This window comes from Sceloporus undulatus, chromosome 5 (assembly GCF_019175285.1).
Source record: "Sceloporus undulatus isolate JIND9_A2432 ecotype Alabama chromosome 5, SceUnd_v1.1, whole genome shotgun sequence".
Taxonomy (NCBI): Eukaryota; Metazoa; Chordata; class Lepidosauria; order Squamata; family Phrynosomatidae; genus Sceloporus; species Sceloporus undulatus.
Window position 1 is genome coordinate 103,637,915 of NC_056526.1, and position 20,009 is coordinate 103,657,923.

The 20,009-nt window shown below is 39.7% G+C and overlaps 1 protein-coding gene across 1 annotated transcript in view; it reads left to right on the forward strand.

Moving 5' to 3' along the window:
* Window positions 1–16,700: 16,700 nt before the first annotated feature.
* The window catches only part of TTC38 (tetratricopeptide repeat domain 38), a gene marked incomplete at its 5' end in the record, with an annotated part of 14,465 nt that continues 11,156 nt past the window's right edge, over window positions 16,701–20,009 (forward strand). Inside the window, 4 exons of the mRNA XM_042469652.1 lie at window positions 16,701–16,817; window positions 17,210–17,329; window positions 18,179–18,238; window positions 18,661–18,699. Coding sequence (XP_042325586.1) covers window positions 16,701–16,817; window positions 17,210–17,329; window positions 18,179–18,238; window positions 18,661–18,699 — 336 coding nt within the window. The remainder of the gene's footprint in view (window positions 16,818–17,209; window positions 17,330–18,178; window positions 18,239–18,660; window positions 18,700–20,009) is intronic.

Below are 20,009 nucleotides of genomic sequence, written 5' to 3' on the forward strand. Positions count from 1 at the left end.
CTGGCAAAGTAGCTCCCTAGGAAGAAGGGGAGTGGGGTTAATATGTGGAAGTTCAGATAGATCAGCTTCCCCAACCTTGTTCCATCGGAATAATCGGGACACAGAATGGCCAAGTCAGACTGGGAACATTATATTTAGCAGGAGACACATTTAGTTTTTAAGAACAAATCTGACCCAACTACACACTCCTCACGTTAACTTTCAAGTCAACAGATGCTTGGAGGAGCAGAATTTTTTCAGTGTATCTTCTGAATAAACTTGAAATTTCTCCCATAAATTAAAAGTAATAATATATTATTAGTAGGAGATAATCAGTGGCCAGTGGGCATGACAACTTTTTCTTCAAGCCTGGTTCTCCATCCCTAAACCTGCCTTTTCAGATGTTAATCCCCCTAACTCACATTATCAAGGAAAGAAAGTTTTCTGTCTACCTAAATATTATTTTCTTAACTGGCAAGTATTCCTCATTATTTCATCCATACATCATACAAGAATGATCCAGATAACAACCATTGACTCCATCTATACTGCTCTTTCCTGGAAACAATGGAAAGGGTAGCCTACCTCTCCCAAATATTGTTCCATTGGTCCCACAAATTCTCCAGTCAAAGTTGTCATTACAGATAGCTTTCACATTAGAAGAATTAGTCCCATGGAACAGGAGTCTCTCATCAATGTACTGCCCTCCTTTTTTCATCATCTGCTCTTTTTGCCTAGAATGAAGGAAATATTTCTTACTTCCTGGAAAAGCTAAATAACACAACAACTATACAATCTTAGAGTTGGAAGAGATCACAAAGGCCATCCATTTCAACCCCATTCTGCCATGCATGACTCCCAATCGAATCATATCTGACATATGGCCATCCAGCATCTGCTTAAAGGTGTCCAAAGAAGGAGGCTCCACCACTCTCCGAGGGAGTGTGTTCCACTGTCGAACAGAGTTTCCTCCTAATGTTGAGGTGGAATCTCTTTACCTGCAGTTTGCAGCCATTGTTCCAGGTCCTGTTCTCTGGAGCAAAATAAAACAAGCTTGCTCCCTCCTCAATATGACACCCTTTCAAATATTTAAACAGGACTATCATATCACCTCTTAACCTTCTCTTCTCCAGCCTAAACATCCCCAACTCCTTACGTTGTTCCTCATAGGGCATGGTTTCCAGACCTTTCACCATTTTAGTTGCTCTCCTTTGGACACGCTCCAGTTTCTCAATGTCCTTTTTAAATTGTGGTGCCCAGAACTGGACACATTATTCCATGTGGGACATGACCAAAGCAGAATACAGTGGCACTATTACTTCCCTAGATCTAGACATTATACTTCTATTGATGCAGCCTAAAATTGCATTGGCCTTTTAACTGCCACATCAGACTGTTGATTCATGTTCAACTTGTGGTCTATTTGGACTCTTAGATCCCTTTCACATGTAGTCTCGTTCAGTCATATGTCCCCCATCCTATATCTGTGCCTTTCATTTTTCCACCTAAGTGCAGTCCCTTACATTTCTCCATGTTGAATTTCATTTTATTAGTTTTGGCCCAGCTTTCTAGTCTATTCAGGTCATTTTGAATTTTGATCGTATCTTGTCAGGTATTACCTATTCCTCCTAATTTGATGTCATCTGCAAATTTGATAACTATGCCCCCTATTCTGTCATCCAAATCATTGATAAAATTGTTCAATAGCACTGGGCCCAGGACAGAGCCCTGTGGGACCCCACTGGTCACTTCTCTCCAGAATGAAAAGAAGCCATTGTTGAGCACCCTTTGGCTTCGGTTGGTCAACCAATTACAAATCCATGTAACAGTTGCCTTGTCTAGCCCACATTTTACAAGCTTGTTTGCAAGAATGTCATGGGAAACTTTGTCAAAGGCCTTACTGAAATCAAGATATACTATATCCATAGCATTCCCTTCACCTACCAAGCTGGTAAATTTATCAAAAAAAAAAGATATAAGATTTGTCTGGCATGACTTGTTTCTCTGAAACCCGTGTTGACTTTTTGTGATTATGGCATGGCTTTGTAGATGTTCACAGACTCACTGTTTAATGATCTGCTCTAGAATCTTTCCTGGTATTGATGTGAGATTAACTGGACGATAATTGTTGGTATCTGCTTTTTTTCCCTTTTTGAAGGTGGGGATAACGTTTGCCCTCCTCCAATCTGTTGGGACTTCTCCTATTCTCCAGGAGTTCTCAAAGATTATCGCCAATGGCTCCAATATTACATTTGCCAGTTCTTTTAATACCCTTGGATGTAGCTCATCTTGTCCTGGATCCTTATATTCATTTAGATTAACCAGGTATTCCTGTACTTATTTTGTGCTGAAATTCTGCTATTCTGTCCTCTGCTCCATTATCCTCAGGTTGAGCACCAGTTCCCTTTCCAAGGGTAACAGACATTTAAGAGTAAATTAATGGTAGCTGAAGGCCCCTGGAGTTTCCAGTGAGCATGGCTTGTGCACCTACCAGTGCACTGGTCACTCTGAGGATGAGATAAAGATGATGTAAGAAGGAGGCCTAATGATTCCTAGGCACCCTCTCCTATCTTCATAATGATAAGGACTAGAAGCATCTTTTTAATGAAACTTGAAAATAAAAGTTGTGACGTTGAAAGTAAGTGCTCCAACAAATAACTAACCCAACTGCTCAGCATACTTGGCTTTGACGTTTTCCTTTTCCATGACAAGGAAAACCCACAAGCTGCCATTTTTCTATTCAAGCAAGCTGAAAAGGAGCTGCTTACTTAACATTTATATTTGATTTAACCATATTCAAATTACTATATGTATTTTATAATCCTTACCAGAAACCCTGCATAACTGAACTTTATTATTATTCCCACTCAATAGAAGAGAGTGAATAACTTTCCTAATACCCCCCCTCCTCATTTATGTCTAAGGTAGGATTCAACACAGGAACTTTCACTTCAAAGTTCAGTCCTTTAGGCACTCTGCTACAAGAAGGCAAACTCACACAACTTTCATCAACGGATGTTATACTATTTAGAAACCATTAACTAGCTTGTGAGGAAAGACGTTCAGAAAGTGAATTCTGAGTTTGATGCTGTATTGTGTTTTTCTTGCTGCGGAATCATAACACATACACACACCTCTGTATTATTTATATACTCTAAAGCTGAGGTGAGGAACTTTGGGCCCTCCAGATGTTTTGGACTTCAACTCCTAGAAAGCCAAGCTAGCACTGCTAGTAGTACATTATTAGTGCTAGTAGCCCAAAGACTTCAGGCTGAAAGGATTCTCAGCCTTGCTTGAAAGCAAAGGTGGGAATTGTGTATCCCTCCAGGTGTTGTTGGACTGAACATTCCATCATCCCCCCATGGACTCTGCTGGCTAGATGGCTGATAGGAATTGCTGTTGGAGCATTTGTGTGACCAGCAGTCCACACCTCCAAAGCAGTACGCCTGGATCAAATCCCAAAGAGGCACTCTGAGCTTGTGCTGGCTGGAGAAAACCTTCTCCCACATAGAGAAGCAGCAAACGAAACGAGATGCTGAGCTCTCAGTCAGAGGCACGTTAATATTCGTTCCACTGTATACAAATCAGAGCTCACGTGGACAGATTTTCACGCCAATACAACACAACATATGACACCCACACTGGGCTCTGGAGCTCCTCCCTTATATACACTGTGTGAGGTAGTCAGTTTTGCCCACAACACTATTCCTTTTTCAACTAAAGAGAAACATAAAAAGATAGGGCATAAGAAACCCTGTAAAAACATGTAAGGTACGAGTGAATTTATCAGTACCAAACTAAATGTTACATAGATGCATGAACAATCTGGCTACAATTTTTTTTCATTGTAATCTGCAGGTTTGAGAAGAGGTGTGTGTGTGTGTGTGTGTGTGTGTGTGCGCGCGCGCGCGCATGTGTAATCAGCTGATGCCCCCAAATTGTTTTAACCCTAAATACTTATTATTATTATTATTATTATTATTATTACACTCATCCCTCCGCATTAGTGGCTTTGACTTTTGCAGATTTTATTATATGTATTCTCTAGGAATATCTAGGTCCTCTATCGCAACTCTACGGTCAATTTTAAAAAAAACATTGCACTGAAGGACAGAGATTCCTAGAGAGAACATTCCACTAGGCATTTGTGAATACCTCAGCGCAACTCTATGGTCAGCATCTGACAGAAGTTGATCATAGAGTTCCACTGGAGGACCAAGAGATGCTTAGAGAAAAGACTTCTCTAGGCATTTGTAGGTCCTCCAGTGAAATTCTGTGGTCAATGTCTGGCAGATGTTGACCACAGAGTTACACCCAAGGACCTAGAAATTCCTAGAGAGGTGTTCACTCAGGTAAAAACATAAATGTTTTTGTTATTTGTGGGTTTTCCTGTGCCCCTAACTCCAGCAAATGTGAAGGGACATGTGTATTATTATTATTATTATTAGTGATTATGGAGGGATGGGCATTGACCATTTATGACAATTCAGGTAAAGTGTGCAGCTTTTTTGCTAACAAATAAAGCCTTGTCTCTTGGTTACCATTTTTTAATTTAACTCTGTTTGACTTTGACTTTGCTACAGCATAGACACTGTAAACAGGTACAGTTGGCGCTTCGTATTCAAAGGGGTTCTGTTCTGGACGGCCCCCCCCAATAGCAAAATCACAAGGACCTCAGTCCTGTTGTCGCCAAAGGGGCATGATGTGCACATGATTGCATTGGCGGCAGCTTCATTCACCACTACCATTGGGGAGAATGGGGCCATGTGTGGGATGCCCCAATCCATGAATGAAAAGCACCACAGAAGAGAGCCAACTGTATATTGTTAAGGAGCATTCAGAATACAGAAAAAAACCAGAATACAAGGGAAATTTTGCTGTGTTTTTACATCTGGGCTCTTTTCCTCCAGGAGGAGGCCACATTACATCAAGGCAAGTGTTATTTATATCAAGCCAATGACCACTGCAAGTTTCCAGTATGTACTATGTAACATGACCATAGTATAACGCTGATTCCATCTAATTGCTATACCAAAACAATTTTATATTAAAAACATATCTATAATACTAAAACCTAGAAAGCCTTAATAATGACATAAAATAGTTTATTTCAAAGAAGTGCCATGTTAGTGTTTTGCAACATAAAAAGAAGGAAGGGGAGAGAGAGAAAAAATAAGGAATGTAGCAACTCCTTGAATTAACTGGTTTTTTTTTAGTTGTTAGTAAAGCCTCAGATAAAAAGCATATCTGTACAGTTGTTAGGAATGGGATACAATAAATAGGATCCAGAAAGATGCAGTCAAGTCCCTTGCCTAAAAGTTCAAAAGGTGGGGCTGCTCAGATCTTCATAGTCAAGTAATGTGAAAGTATGAAAGCACTAAATCTACTTACCAAAAGTATGTTGGGTTCAAAACTCTCTCTGAGAAGATTCCTTTTGTTATATGTGCAGTACCAAGGATTTTGTATTGATACTGTATGTAGCATATCAGGAGGCTGTTATATTTGTTTATACCTCTGCTAGTAGATTGGAATTCGGGAATATAATTCAATTCAGAGTTTGTCTTTCCACTCTGTCTTCATAATTTGAGAACTGTGACATGTAAATCCATTACTATATGTCCAGGAAGCCTGAAGTGTTCTGCAACTTCATCCTTGCCTAGCCTTTGGAAATTAAGGGCAAGTATGTTGCTAAAGTTTTTCTGCTTGGAGGGAATTTAAATAATAATCAGTTGAATGCCCTGGATAAGACTACAGTAAAGGAATAATTAACTATTGTTTTTGTGGGTTTTTGGGCTATGTGGCCATGTTCTAGAAAAGCTTATTCCTGATGTTTTGCAGCATCTATGGCTGGCGTCTTGAGAGAATGAAGAGTTTTATTTGTTTGTTTTCACACAACCACAGTTTCTGAAATTCTGAAAATATTAACCTCACATACATCGCTGAGAGGTACTTCAAAATGGAGCTGCGACTTCTAAATGTTTTGGTTTACAGATGGCTCCCAAATATCGGTCAAGTGGGGCCATGCTCGATATTGTTGACAATTGTTCCTTGCTGTACCGCTTCAGTTAGAAGGTACAGAGCAGCATTTCTTTTGTAATTTAGCCTTATGTCGTGCTTAAGTGTCTGTCAGAAGATACCGCCTGCTGCTGCTTCTCAAACAGCCACTCTGCTTTTTGCAAATCAAGTAATGGTAGTGACAACTCACCATCCTTAAGGAGAAATTCCATTCTGCTAAAGGAATAATTTAAAGACTGGTGAACAAATTGCTACTGAGCATCATCCATCCCTAACGTTGCACTGTCATGCAGCAGAGGGACATCAGGAATGCATGTGCCTTCCTTATTCAGCTGGTAAGAGAGCAGGTAGGACGGAAGTTTTTGTCTTCCTCTTGATTGGTCAGATGGCAGGGGAGAGGAGCTGAACTTTCTTCCAGTTTGGCTCTGCATGATGAATCCTAGGCATAAGCCATTTATAGACAGCACACGGTTTGTCTTAAATGACTATGTTCTACTGTCAGAACTCCAAAGTCAATTAACAATCAATCCTCCTCAGTTCGTTTATTCATGCTTAGTTGATATTAATAATTGCTTTAGCTGTAGTTCTGCCTAAGAGTAGAATGGGGAATGGGGTGGGTAGTTGGGGCTGCTTGCTAGCTAGGCTTTGAGGCCTGCTTGAAGATTGGAATGCTAAGAGATAAAGGCCTGGGCAGATGTTAGCATTTCTTCAAGGCCGTACCTGGTTTCTCATAGTGCAGCTGGGGTGGGGGTGCTTGGTTTCTCATGGCTCTGCCGGGGGGGAGTGTGGGGAATTAGCTACAGGAAAAAAGGGTGGGGGCTAAGGAGTTACTTTGAATACACAGAGGCATGGGTTCAGATTCTGCAAAAACGTGTCTAGCTACATCTACTTGCTCTTACAATAAACTTCAATTGCTTTCTAAGAAGTTGTTGTGGATCACTGTTCTGGTAGTTGCTGGATCTTACATCTTCACTCTTTCCCTGACTCATTTCTGCGAAGAAAGAAAGAATATACTAGCTGGGAGCTGGGGCTGGATCCTGAAAAATCCCATTTGTTTAAACTAAGTGGGTAACTGGGCCCTGTCTTGTTCAGCCTAACTCTGCCTCATAGAGTTTCTTATGAGATGATGCAGGTGCTGGCTGGAGAGAGCTGTAATTCTACCTTACACACATTGGAGGAATGAAAAATGCAAATGTAATTGAAACTGTTACCTTACATACCAAGTCCACCAGTTTCCTTGGCCGTTTTAGTTCTCCATTTTTTCCTACTTGTTCTAATGCATTTGATGCCCATACCAGCTAGATTAGGTCAAAGGAAGCTTCCAATGCAAAAATGATTAGGGTATAAAATCCACATTAATGTTGAATGCTCCTGTGTGATACAGATATTGTATTCCATTAAACAGATTATAATTAATAGACTTACTAGCAGATGGTTAGTCGGGGTACAAACCGCCAGAAAGAGGTGCGTCCCCGGCGCCTCACTTTGTCTCCAAGGAGACTGCAGCAACCAAATTGTGGGCGGCTCCTGCAGAGCAAAAAGGAGCACTGGGAGCGGCTCCTTTTTTGCGGTGCATTCCCACCCAAACCGCCAGTGATACACGGTGACATCGCAACTGCGCCACCCTGTTTGGAGGTGGTGCGGAGCTGTCGACGTACCAGTACGGGCAGCGCTCTGGTGGGCGCACTGCAGCTGCAGCACCCTCGTCACAGGTATGGGCTGCTCGGCGTGTGGTCACCTGCCCACCAGGCAGCCCTCGCATGTGAGAGGGCACCTTAAGGCCCATTGTTCCAGGCCTTAGTTACAGCTCAGTACAGCGCAGATGGCAGCTGTGAAAAGAAGTGGCAAAGAAAGCCTCACTGTGTTCAGTGGGCCTGCTCCAGATGTCTTTGCTGGCATGAAGATTGCATTCCCCACAAGTCTTCATTTTTCCTTCTCCTCCTTTCCCCATCAACCATCACCTGCCTTTTCCCCAGCACTGAGCCTCTATGCAGGTTACAAAATATCCAGGTTGAATCTCTTAAAGATATGTATTTCTATTCTAGGTGTAAAGGTAGGCGACAGGTGGAAGGAGGAAGAGAGTAAACCAGGGCAAAAGAGCATGCCACGACCACATCCTGATTTTCAATGATGTTCATATTCTGAGGTCATCTTTAGGAGCCCAGGACCACAAGACTATTCATGAACTCTTAACAACCTTCAGGATGCTGACCCAGTAAGTAGCAAACATTGTTATGAATAAATATTATATAGGTTGATTGAATTGATTGATTGACATATCATCACTTGGTATCCTGTATAGTTTTCATGCAGAAGATAAATTTTTTTTTTGTTTACTGTTTTTATTCATTTGAGTAGATTATGGAATCTAGACAAATGTGTAAACTCCACTCAGCATGGGTGTCACCTGACCTAGTCAGCCAATTGTGATGATTAAACATAATGAGATTTGTAATGTAAATAATAATTGAAAGAAAGGAACATTTTATTTTTCGTAGTGAGCTAGCAGAAACTGATTGCTCAGTCGTCACAATGCTGTTACAGAACTAAGTATCAAGGTCTTGTTTTGTCTCTGTATCATCTTATGCCCTTGTCTGCCAGTAAACTGCCCACCGTATTATGTAACAGACTTTAAAGTTCCATACTCTAACACAGTGATGGCGAACTTTTAGGAACTGAGTGCCAAACTCAAAAGTGTTCTGGGGCGGAACGTCCAGGGGGACGAGGGACTTTTCAGGGCAGGACTTCCCTGGAGACAGCTAAAGGCCCAGGAGGGCGATGGGGAAGAGGAGCAACGGAAACACCTGTTCCTCTTCTCTCTCTCCTGCCCTCCTGGGCTTTAACTGTCTCCAGAGAGGCAGATGAAAACTAGATGGGAAGGCGGGGGAAGAAAGGAAGAACAGGTGCATGCCTGTTTCCCTCTGCTCTCCCATCTCTTCGCATGCCCTCCAAAATGTTTACGTGTCAGAGAGGGTATGCGTGCCATAGGTTTGCCACATAGTTCTAACACAAAAGATTAAACTCCTGTTTGCAACTGCTGAAATTAGAATTGTAGAGGAGAAGCCCTATTATAGTCAAATAAGTAGTACATACAGGAAAAAGAGAGACTATGTAGACCTCTGGAGCTCTGCCCCCTAAACCTAAGAAACTTGGACAAAAAAAAGGCTTAGGAGGCTTGAACCCTAGTTCTTCAATAGATCTGGGGAATGGTCTATGCTCCCCATCCTGACAGAGTCTCCATGCATCTCTTTTTTTCTGTAGAAGTATGTGTTTCACAAAGATGCCATCTCCACTGCATGCCGAGATGTTGACAGCACTTAGCATGGGTTTGCCACATAAAATATATAATTAATTTGGGACTTATGCTGCCAAAACAATCCTGCATTCTTGGCAGGAGGATGAATATAATAGGCCATTCCTGGAGATCACCAAGGTCTGCCTAATTTCGTATTTGCTACTGGTAGTTTAAACTTTGTATATCTTTGTTAAATGGTAAAGTTCTCCAGAATTAGCAACAGTAAATTGATTGTTTATTAATCTTTTATACTCATGTCTGTTAATCTTGTCTTTTCGACTGACACTAATGTTCATCTCATTTTTTTTTCTAGGGCACCTGGTGAAGACCATGAATTAAACCTGATTCCAAAGCTGGGTCTCCTTCTTCTGCAGCATTTGTGGAATTTGAGAATGGCAATTATGATAAAACAGTGGAATTGCTGTATCCCATTCGGTACAAAGTTGTGAAATAGGAGGGAGCAATGCCCAAGTAAGAAAAGATTTTTTTTTTAAAGGTTGAGTTTATCCATTGGATTTTGTACCTGTTAAAGACTCAAAGAATGGAGATTGGATTGAAGTACCCTAAGAGCTACCTGAGGGCACAGGGAAGACATTTCTTCGCTTTAAAACAAGCCCCAAGTTCTAATAGGAAGCACTGTATAGGCTGTGTGTACTCTTTGTCAGGTATTCTCTGTGATCCTTCCTTCAATACCCTTGGAGCTTCAAAGGCTGGGCTGCAGGGTGGTGGGTGTTGCCACCTTGTACCTTTTGGTTTGGACACTTCTTGATGTTCTGCCACAGCTTAAAAGAAGTTGTGCTGTCAGACCGAGAAAACTCTTACTCCAAGACACAACACAAACCAATCTTCAGTTGATTAATGAAAACCTTTATTGTTGTGGCCAACAGAGTTCCTGATACGGTTTTTGGTTAGAAACTGGGGCACCGGGACATAGTATAGTATAATAAAGACATTTGGAAATTGTTGATTCCATCCCACCATTTGGACCCTTTCATCCGTTTTTCCTAGGGCAAAAAGACCAGATATTCCACAACACCCCCTTCTATTCCTCAGGCAGATCTCATTCTTCCATGCTGGAGAACAGTGAAACACGTTTAACATTATCACTTCCTGCTCTCACTACATAGCCACCCCTTGCAAAAGACCTCTGCACAATGATACATGTATACAGTACTACATGCCCCATACCCTTTCCCATAATATCAAGAAGTACAGAACAATAAATGGGCGGGATCCTGAGATTTAACAATCATACATAACAAGAAATATATAGATCTCAGAAACCCTGACAGTTGCCTTGTATTGGCCCATCCTTATCCTTTATCCAAATGAAGCCCAGGCAGCTTTCTCCCTTGGACCCCACTTTTTTGGAACTTGAAAACCAGCTCTCAGGATGCATCCGTTTTCTTTCAAACAATTTACAGGGCAGAGGTCTTCTCTGAGCAAATTTTTCAACAGTAGTTTGGGAAAAGAAAAGCTGTTGCCTCTTAGTTAGGCTTCCTTGTCCAATTTTTGCCCTCTGTCAATGGGTGATCTTTATTTTGTATTCCAGGTCTTTGGGTGTGGGATATTGACCAGGCACTTAGTAATATTTATTAATAAATAAAAAATAATGGGCAGAAAATTAAAAAAAATATATTACATTACTCAGGATACATAACTACACAGAGAGCCATTTAAACATTGCTTATATTGCACAAATTGAAAGTATACTGTACACGTTGAGTATACAAAGGCAACTTCATATTATCTGAAGCTAGGGAAGTGGTCTTATCTGAGACCATCAGTGAATAGGTTAGGTCGGTGTGATTTAGTGTTTTAACTTGATTGCTTATTTAATTGTGAATTTTTTTTATACTATGAATGTTTGACCGTATGGTTTAACTTATGCTATAAGATACCCTTGGATTCTATACTGGGAGAAGAGAGGTTTGGAGAGTTAAGTAAATTAATGAGATTATAGATGAGCTTCAGCTTCATAACTTACAGCCATTGCATTATACTTAGACAGTTATGCAATTCAGACTTAATCACTCTTGTTCCTGTTTCTGTGCAGTCAAACACCAATAGATATTTATTACCATTAAGACCAGTATGTCTAGTTTCATGGTAAAATGGAACCTCTGTTCTCTTTATAACTGCTTTCAGGCAGCAACAATATGTTGACGTTTTATTTATTGTCCTGCAGGCATTTAAAAGGACATTGCACAAGTGAACAACAGGTGTGGTTGTTGGTCCTTATAGCCCAATAACAGTGGGGAGGGAAATCTCTTTATGACTCTATTTCAGTAACTTATATTGTATTTTCACTTTTTTCACAGATAGAGGTTTTTTGCCCAGTTACTAATTCATGCTGCTTTGAACTGTAAATCTAAAGCTAACCAAAAGCTTGCTAGGAAGTGCCATCAGCTCTTGTTGGTTAGGGCTGATAAGAAACTGCAGTACAATATAAGGTACATTTGTTTCCTCACGTTTGTTCCTCTCTCAGCATTATTGGTCATGAAAAACGTGATGGTCATTCAGTGTTTTAAATGGTTTTATTCAGAACTGTTTTTAAAGTCTAGTTGTGGGAAGCAAAGCAGCAGTAATAATATGATGGCTCCAGCTCTTTTGTAGTGGTGGGATGTCTGGGTGACTGTCAAAAGACCTCACAAATACATTTTTTAAGATAAAGATTACATTTTTCTTTTTAGGTGCTCCTTCTTGAACGTGATGAATTGAGACCAAATTCCCCACTAACTGAGCGACTGATGCGGAAAACCACAGCGCTTCATGCCCTGAGATGAAATGTGTGCCTTAATGATCAAGCAGATTTCCAACCAGCAACTATTATGGCAATAAGGATTCACACTGTGGAGACAATTTTACATAAACCCAAAACAGCCACATCTTCAGACTCCGCAGTTCCAAGATGCATCATTGCTTCTGGCTTGTGCGACATAAATTTTATCCCACTTTGCTTCATGAATGTCTGGGAAAGCAAGTGGGGTTGGAAATGAGAATCCTGCTTAGTACTAAAGAGAAGGGCTCTTACAAATCATTTATTATTCCAAGAATGGTAGTTGATTACTGATGGATAGGGACAAATATAATTATGTAGGGATAATATAGATGGCCACAATCGTTTGGGAAACTAAAATATAGATCCTGTTGCAAAACTGTATGTTACAGTTCATTTGGATAGTTAGGATTTGCTTTTGCACCAAATACTCATCTATTCCAGTATAGTCTGCTGACCAACAGCAGTGGTTCTGCAGTTTTTCAGGCCGGATTCTTAACTGGCCCTACCTGAAGATATTTTCTTGGTGGTCTCCCATCCCAAAAGTAGCCTGATTAACTTCTGAAATCAAATAAGATTGGGTATGGCGAGGGTGGTGCAATGGGATATGGATCTAGTTTGATTATGACTGGTGTTTAGATAATAATTGTGGCAAAATGGCATTTTAACACAAACTCTATAAACTGATGGTACCATCAAAAACTCTGTTGGTTTTGCTTGTATGTCTATGGATTATTTGCACAGGAATCTATCACATTCTGTTAGACATGTTTCACTCAGACATAAATCTTGCAACGTTCCAAAAAGCTAATTCATAAAAATTGGGGGGGGGGGGGTGGCTACTGACGAAGAAGAGAGCAGTTAAATCTAGATCAAATGTGATATCCTTGTGAACAGTGAAGCTTTTATGTCATTAATCAATGAAATGGTTATATTTCACTGTAATGGAGCATATTTTGCTTGTACCAAACAAATGGTAGTGATGCACTCTGTATCCTCTCTCCTTCATAAAAATAAATTCTATTTGATTATTTCTGTATGATTTTATTTATTAACTGTTGGGCAACCAACCACTTTATGAATTACCGTAGTAATATATGTTTACCAGAGTAAGAACCTGCACTTTGCCTTGGACAAGGAAACTGCCACCAAAAAAAACATTGAAGATTTTTCACACAAGCACATCTACATTCGTTCTTTACATTCCCAAAAAGTGTTAAAGTGGAATCGTCATAACGATCTAGACGATTCCAATAGACTGGGGCTGTTAGTGTTCCTTAAAACGTTGATATCTCAGAATCAAGAATAAAATGATTGCGCAAAACCATTTCAAACAGCTACATTCACACACTGGACACGCAATGATTTAAGACTGAATTTAGCAGCGATTTAAGAACACACTACACAGCCTCATGTGAAAATCTTTAGGAATCGTCTATCTGTTAAGACGATTCCACTCACACTTTGGGGATGATAAAGGAACGTATAACGATGCTGTGTGAAAATCTTCACTGAGGATTTCAGTTGTTGAAGTTGTAACTTTTGAACACCCAAGTAGGACCTGATTGATAGGACAAGCTATAAGTTGCTGACAAATCAAAAAGTGAAGCAGTGAAAAAAAACCTGTTCTCCCACAACATTACCCACATGGGGGGAATTTGAAGAGCTGCTCTCACATTCCCATAACTGGTCTGTAAATAAGTCGACCCGGGATTCTTGGGGTCAATTTAGGGGCATACATTTTTAGATTTACAGATGATTATACTGTATATGATATATTGTTGCTTCCCAAAATCTGACTTGTTTAAAAATGAAAAACCTACACTGTAAATTAACTTTGCTACAGTTTTACTGTAAAAATTTACAGTTCAATCATTCTCCTGTCAACTAACAAAAATGCATTTTCGTCTGCACATAATCAAATTGCATATGCAGGATAAACCTGGTGCTTTCGAAGTAAGATGACAAGAGGGAGGGGTCTGTCATGTTGTTCCACACAACTATCGTAGTAGTGGAGCTGATTAGTTGACTGTGCTGGAGGGACAAGTAACTTGCGTGGCCTACAATGAATACACCAACCAGGACCTGAGCCACAAACATCACCTTTGTTCTTGTATAATGCTCACAGAAGGTGTGGGAATACTGCTGCATCTCTGGCAAAGTAGCTCCCTAGGAAGAAGGGAGTGGGGTTAATATGTGGAAGTTCAGATAAGATCAGCTTCCCCAACCTTGTTCCCATCGGAATAATCTGAACGAGAATGGTCAAGTCAGACTGGAACATTATATTTAGCAGGGAGACACATTTAGTTTTAAAAACAAATCTGACCCAACTACACAACTCCTCACGTTAACTTTCAAGTCACAAGATGCTTGGAGGAGGAGCGAATTTTTTCAGTGTATCTTCTGAATAAACTTGAAATTTCTCCCATAAATTAAAAGTAGAATATATTATTGTGGAGGTAATAAAGTGGCCAGTGGGCACATGACAACTTTTTCTTCAAGCCTGGTTCTCCACCCTAAAACCTGCCTTTTCAGATGTTAATCCCCCTAACTCACATTATCAAGGAAAGAAAGTTTTCTGTCTACCTAATAGTATTTCTTAACTGGCAAGTATTCCTCATTATTCATCCATACATCATACAAGAATGATCCAGTAAGAACCATTGACTCCATCTATACTTCTCTTTCCTGGAAACAATGGAAAGGGTAGCCTACCTCTCCAAATCTGTTTCCATTGGTCCCACAAAATCTCCAGTCAAAGTTGTCATTACAGATAGGATAGCTTCACCCATTAGAAGAACTAGTCCATGGAAACAGGAGTCTCTCATCAATGTACTGGCCCTCCTTTTTTCATCATCTGCTCTTTTTGCCTAGAAATGAAGGAAATATTCTTACTTCCTGGAAAAGCTAATTCAAACAACAACTATAACAATCTTAGAGTTGGAAGAGATCACAAAGGCCATCCATTTTCAACCCCACTTCTGCCATGCAGGACTCCCAAAACGAATCATATCTGACTAGAGCCATCCAGCATCTGCTTAAAGGGTCCAAAGAAGAGGCTCCACCACTTCTCCGAGGGAGTGTGTCCACTGTCGAACACGGAGTTCTCCTCCTAATGTTGAAGGTGGAATCTCTTTACCTGCAGTTGCAGCCATTGTTCCAGGTCCTGTTCTCTTGGAGCAAAAAATAAAACCAGCTTGCTCCCTCCTCAATATGACACCTTTCAAATATTTAAACAGGGACTATATCATATCACACCCTCCTAACCTTCTCTTCTCCAGCCTAAAAAAAACACCCAACTCCTCACGTTGTCTCCCATTAGGGCATGTTTCCAGACCTTTCACCATTTTAGTTGCTCTCCTTGGACACGCTCCCGTTTCTCAAGTTCCTTTTAAATTTTTAAATTGTGTGCCCAGAACTGGACAACATTATCCTGTGGGGACATGACCAAAGCAGAATACAGTGGCACTATTAACTTCCCTTGATCTAGACATTATACTTCTATTGATGCAGCCAAAATTGCCATTGGCCTTTTTTAACGCCACATCAGACTGTTGATTCATGTTCAACTTGTGGTCTATTTGGACTCTTAGATCCCTTTCACATGTAGTTCGTTCAGCCATATGTCCCCCATCCTATATCTGTGCCTTTCATTTTTCCACCTAAGTGCAGTCCTTACATTTCTCCCTGTTGAATTTCATTTTTTATTAGTTTTGGCCACGCTTTCTAGTCTATTCAGGTCATTTTGAATTTGATCGTATCTTTTCAGGTATTTACCTATTCCTCCTTCAATTGATGTCATCTGCCAAATTTGATAACTATGCCCCCTTTCTGTTCCTCCAAATCATTGATAAAATTGTTAATGCACTGGGCCCAGGACAGAAGCCTGTGGGACCCCACTGGTCACTTCTCTCCGAATGAAAAGAAGCCATTGTTGAGCACCCTTTGGGTTCGGTTGGTCAACCAATACAAAATCCATGTAACAGTTGCCTCTTGCTCTAGCCCACATTTTACAAAGCTTGTCAAGAATGTCATGGGAAAACTTTGTCAAAAAGGCCTCTTAACTGAAAACTCCAAGATCTCACTATATTCATTCGCATTTCCTTCCACCTTACCAAGCTTGGTTTGGTTACTACTAGTAGTAAAGTTCTGTTTGCCAATTATCAGAATGGTGGTGATGGGAACATTTTAAAAAACCATTCCTGAAAATTAGCTTTATGTCATGTTATAATATTAACACCATATAGCTTTCCCATGGGTAAAAAGTGATATGTTCATTTTTATTATATTATTATATAATATAATAAATTATATTAAATTATTATAATAATTATTTTATTAAAATAAATAAAGCATCAATTAGAGCTGTCACCTAGAAGGATTTGATTCCTCGCTCAGGCCCAAACTGTTAGTGTCAGTCAGAAAAAGACTGAAAAAGGAAAGCTTTCAGTGAAGACAGTTTTCTTGTTTACAAATAATATCATGCTTAGTACTGTTCCTCCTATATTTTAGTTTTACAGCTTTGTGGGGAGTGGGGTTTAACTCCCAAACCAGACTGAAAGCAACACCTTTTTCCTACCAAGTGAAGGTTAAATATATTCCTTGAGTCAGCATAAGTAGCACTACTAATTAATCTGTTTTTTGATTCTGAAAGTTTTCACCTTTTTGTTTAGCTACATAAAAGGCATGTACTCCTTTGGACTGATGGAAACCAATTTCTTTGATCGTGCTGAGAAGCTTGCCTATGAGGTAAAAAATTGGCAAATCATTGATATATGAGATTTTCAACTTCATTTGAAGAGGAACTGATGCATAAGAGGTAATTAGTAGTGAACTTGCCAGTTCTAATCCATCAAGAGTTAAAAGGAGGAGACTTTTCTGGGCAGATAAGCATACATAGTGCTCTCATTTCTTCTGTCTTGCTCTACTCTTGATATTTGCCAGTTTTAATTTCCAAGCTGTCTTCCTTATAGCTGTCAGCTCCTTGTCTCCAGAAAGTTTCAAATATGGTCAGTAGTCAGGCATACTGGGAGTTGCAGTCCTAAATGTTTAGATGGCATCACATTGGAGAATGGTTCATGGCCAACAGAACTGATAGACTGTGTAATGAGTACACATTTTTCCTGTCATCCCTTTGTTAGGCTTTAGCTATCAATCAGAGAGATGCATGGTCTGTCCATACCATAGCTCACGTGAATGAAATGAAAGCTGATCTGAAGAGTGGGTTGGCATTTATGAAGCAAACTGAAAACAATTGGAAGGTAAGTTTCCTCTTGCCTCTCTCACTCAAAAAGCCTACTTCACATTCTTCAGCATACTATAAGAATATCAGAATTAACAGAATTACTGTAACTACTTGAATGTACCTTGGCATTCTGAGATAAGGCTGGCCAAAGAGAATTTTCATTTATTACACCTAGTCTGTAGGATTGGCCTCTTAGGATAACCTAGTCTACAGACTAGGTGTCTGTAGATTGGCCTCTTAGGATAACAAATTGAACTTGTCTATATAGGCTTTGATCACCTTTCAAAATGCCACTTTTATGAGAGCTTCAAGGACTACTGCCTGATTCACTTGTTCTTGTGTTCTTATTTTGGCTGCTGTTTCAGCTTTTCATTGTTTGAAAGCAGAATATTGTGTGTGTTTAACCTTGTTATCCTGGGGGAGAGGTTTAATTCTAAATGGCCTTGGTGTTTAAAATGTGGAAGATGAAATAAGTAAACAAGACATCAAATTCTTTAAAAACCAGTGTAGGAGCAGGTCATGAGATGGAAATCTCTGGTTCAGATTTAGATACAACCACACATTTGCTGGGTGTGCTTAGGTTAGCGACTACTGTATTCTATTAGTCTTTGCAGTAGTATGAAAATGATAATACTGGACTGATGTAAGGATTACTCCAGCAGGACAAATTCTTAGGATCAGAAGGGATGGAGGTATTATTCCCTTCAGGAACATGAGTGAACCATATCAAGTTCCTGAGCATTCAGAGTTTCTGTTTGTCTGCCTCATTCCACCTCAGATTTAGCTTAGGGTGGCACTTAGACCCTATATAGTTTTGTAGTGTTAATTTCTAGTAGATAGTAATTGTTTCTTTCACCCATTCCAGGACAGTGACATGCTTTCTTGTCATAACTACTGGCACTGGGCTTTGTATTTTATTGAAAAGGTATGTGGGCATTTCTGCAATTCTGTCTTGTTTTGGTACAGCTCATTTGTTCGCTTTCCTTTCACCCCTGAAATAATTTTCATTTTGAATTGGTTGATTCAGATTGATCCTTTAAATATATATTCTTGCATGCTTAAAATTTGTTACAGCACAGAGAAGACTGGTGTTTCTCTTCATTCTAGACAAATAATAGCTTCTGTTTCAGCGCTGACCAGTATAGTGTGGAGCTAAGAGACTATAAACATGTTGTTTATCAGAATGTGCAGGCAGAATTACATTTTTTTTGTTCTTTGGACTCCATGTACAGTCACATTATGATGGGTCAAGGGTCAGAAGAAGTGTTGTTGGAGTCAATGTAGTATTAATAGGTGCTTATGCTGAAGAAATCTATAAATAACATTAAATTCTTTGTGCTTTTCTAGGGTGATTATGAGGCTGCATTGACCATTTATGACACTCAGGTAAATGTGTGCAGCTTCCTTGCTAACAAATAAAGCCTTGTCTCTTGGTTACCATTTTTAATTTAACTCTGGTTTTGACTTTGACTTTGCTACAGCATAGACACTGTAAACAGGTACAGTTGGCGCTTCGTATTCAAAGGGGTTCTGTTCTGGACGCCCCCCTCCCACAAATAGCAAAATCCACAGGACCTCAAGTCCTGTTGTCGCCAAAGGCGGCATGATGTGCACATGATTGCATTGGCGCAGCTTCATTCACACACTACCATTGAGGAGAATGGGGCCATGTGTGGATGCCCCAATCCATGAATGAAAAGCACACAGAAGAGGAGAGCCAACTGTATATTGTTAAGGAGCATTCAGAATACAGAGAAAAAACCAGAATACAAGGGAAATTTTGCTGTTTTTACATCTGGGCTCTTTTCCTCCAGGAGGAGGCCACATTACATCAAGGCAAATGTTATTTATATCAAGCCAATGACCACTGCAAGTTTCCAATATGTACTATGTACATGACCATAGTATAACGCTGATTCCATCATAATTCTGATACCAAAACAATTTTATATTAAAAACATATCTATAATACTAAAACCTAGAAAGCCTTAATAATGACATAAAATAGTTTATTTCAAAGAAGTAGCCATGTTAGTGTTTTGCAACATAAAAAGAAGGAAGGGGAGAGAGAAAAAATAAGGAATGTAGCAACTCCTTTGATTAACTGGTTTTTATTTTAGTGTGTTAGTAAAGCCTCAGATTAAAAAGCATATCTGTACAGTTGTAGGAATGGGATACAATATAATAGGATCCAGAAAGATGCAAGTCAAGTCCCTTGCCCTAAAAGTTCAAAAGGGTGGGCTGCTCAGATCTTCATAGTCAAGTAATGTGAAAGTATGAAAGCACTAAATCTACTTACCAAAAGTATGTTGGGTTCAAAACTCTCTCTGAGAAGATTCCTTTTGTTATATGTGCAGTACCAAGGACTTTTGTATTGATACTGTATGTAGCATATCAGGAGGCTGTTATATTTGTTTATACCTCTGCTAGTAGATTGGAATTCAGGAATATAATTCAATTCAGATGTTTGTCTTTCCACTCTGTCTTCATAATTTTGAGAACTGTGACATGTAAATCCATTACTATATGTCCAGGAAGCCTGAAGTGTTCTGCAACTTCATCCTTGCCTAGCCCTTTGAAAAATTAGGGCAAGTAGTTGCTAAAGTTTTTCTGCTTGGAGGGAATTTAAATAATAATCAGTTGAATGCCCTGGATAAGACTACAGTAAAGGAATAATTAACTATTGTTTTTGTGGG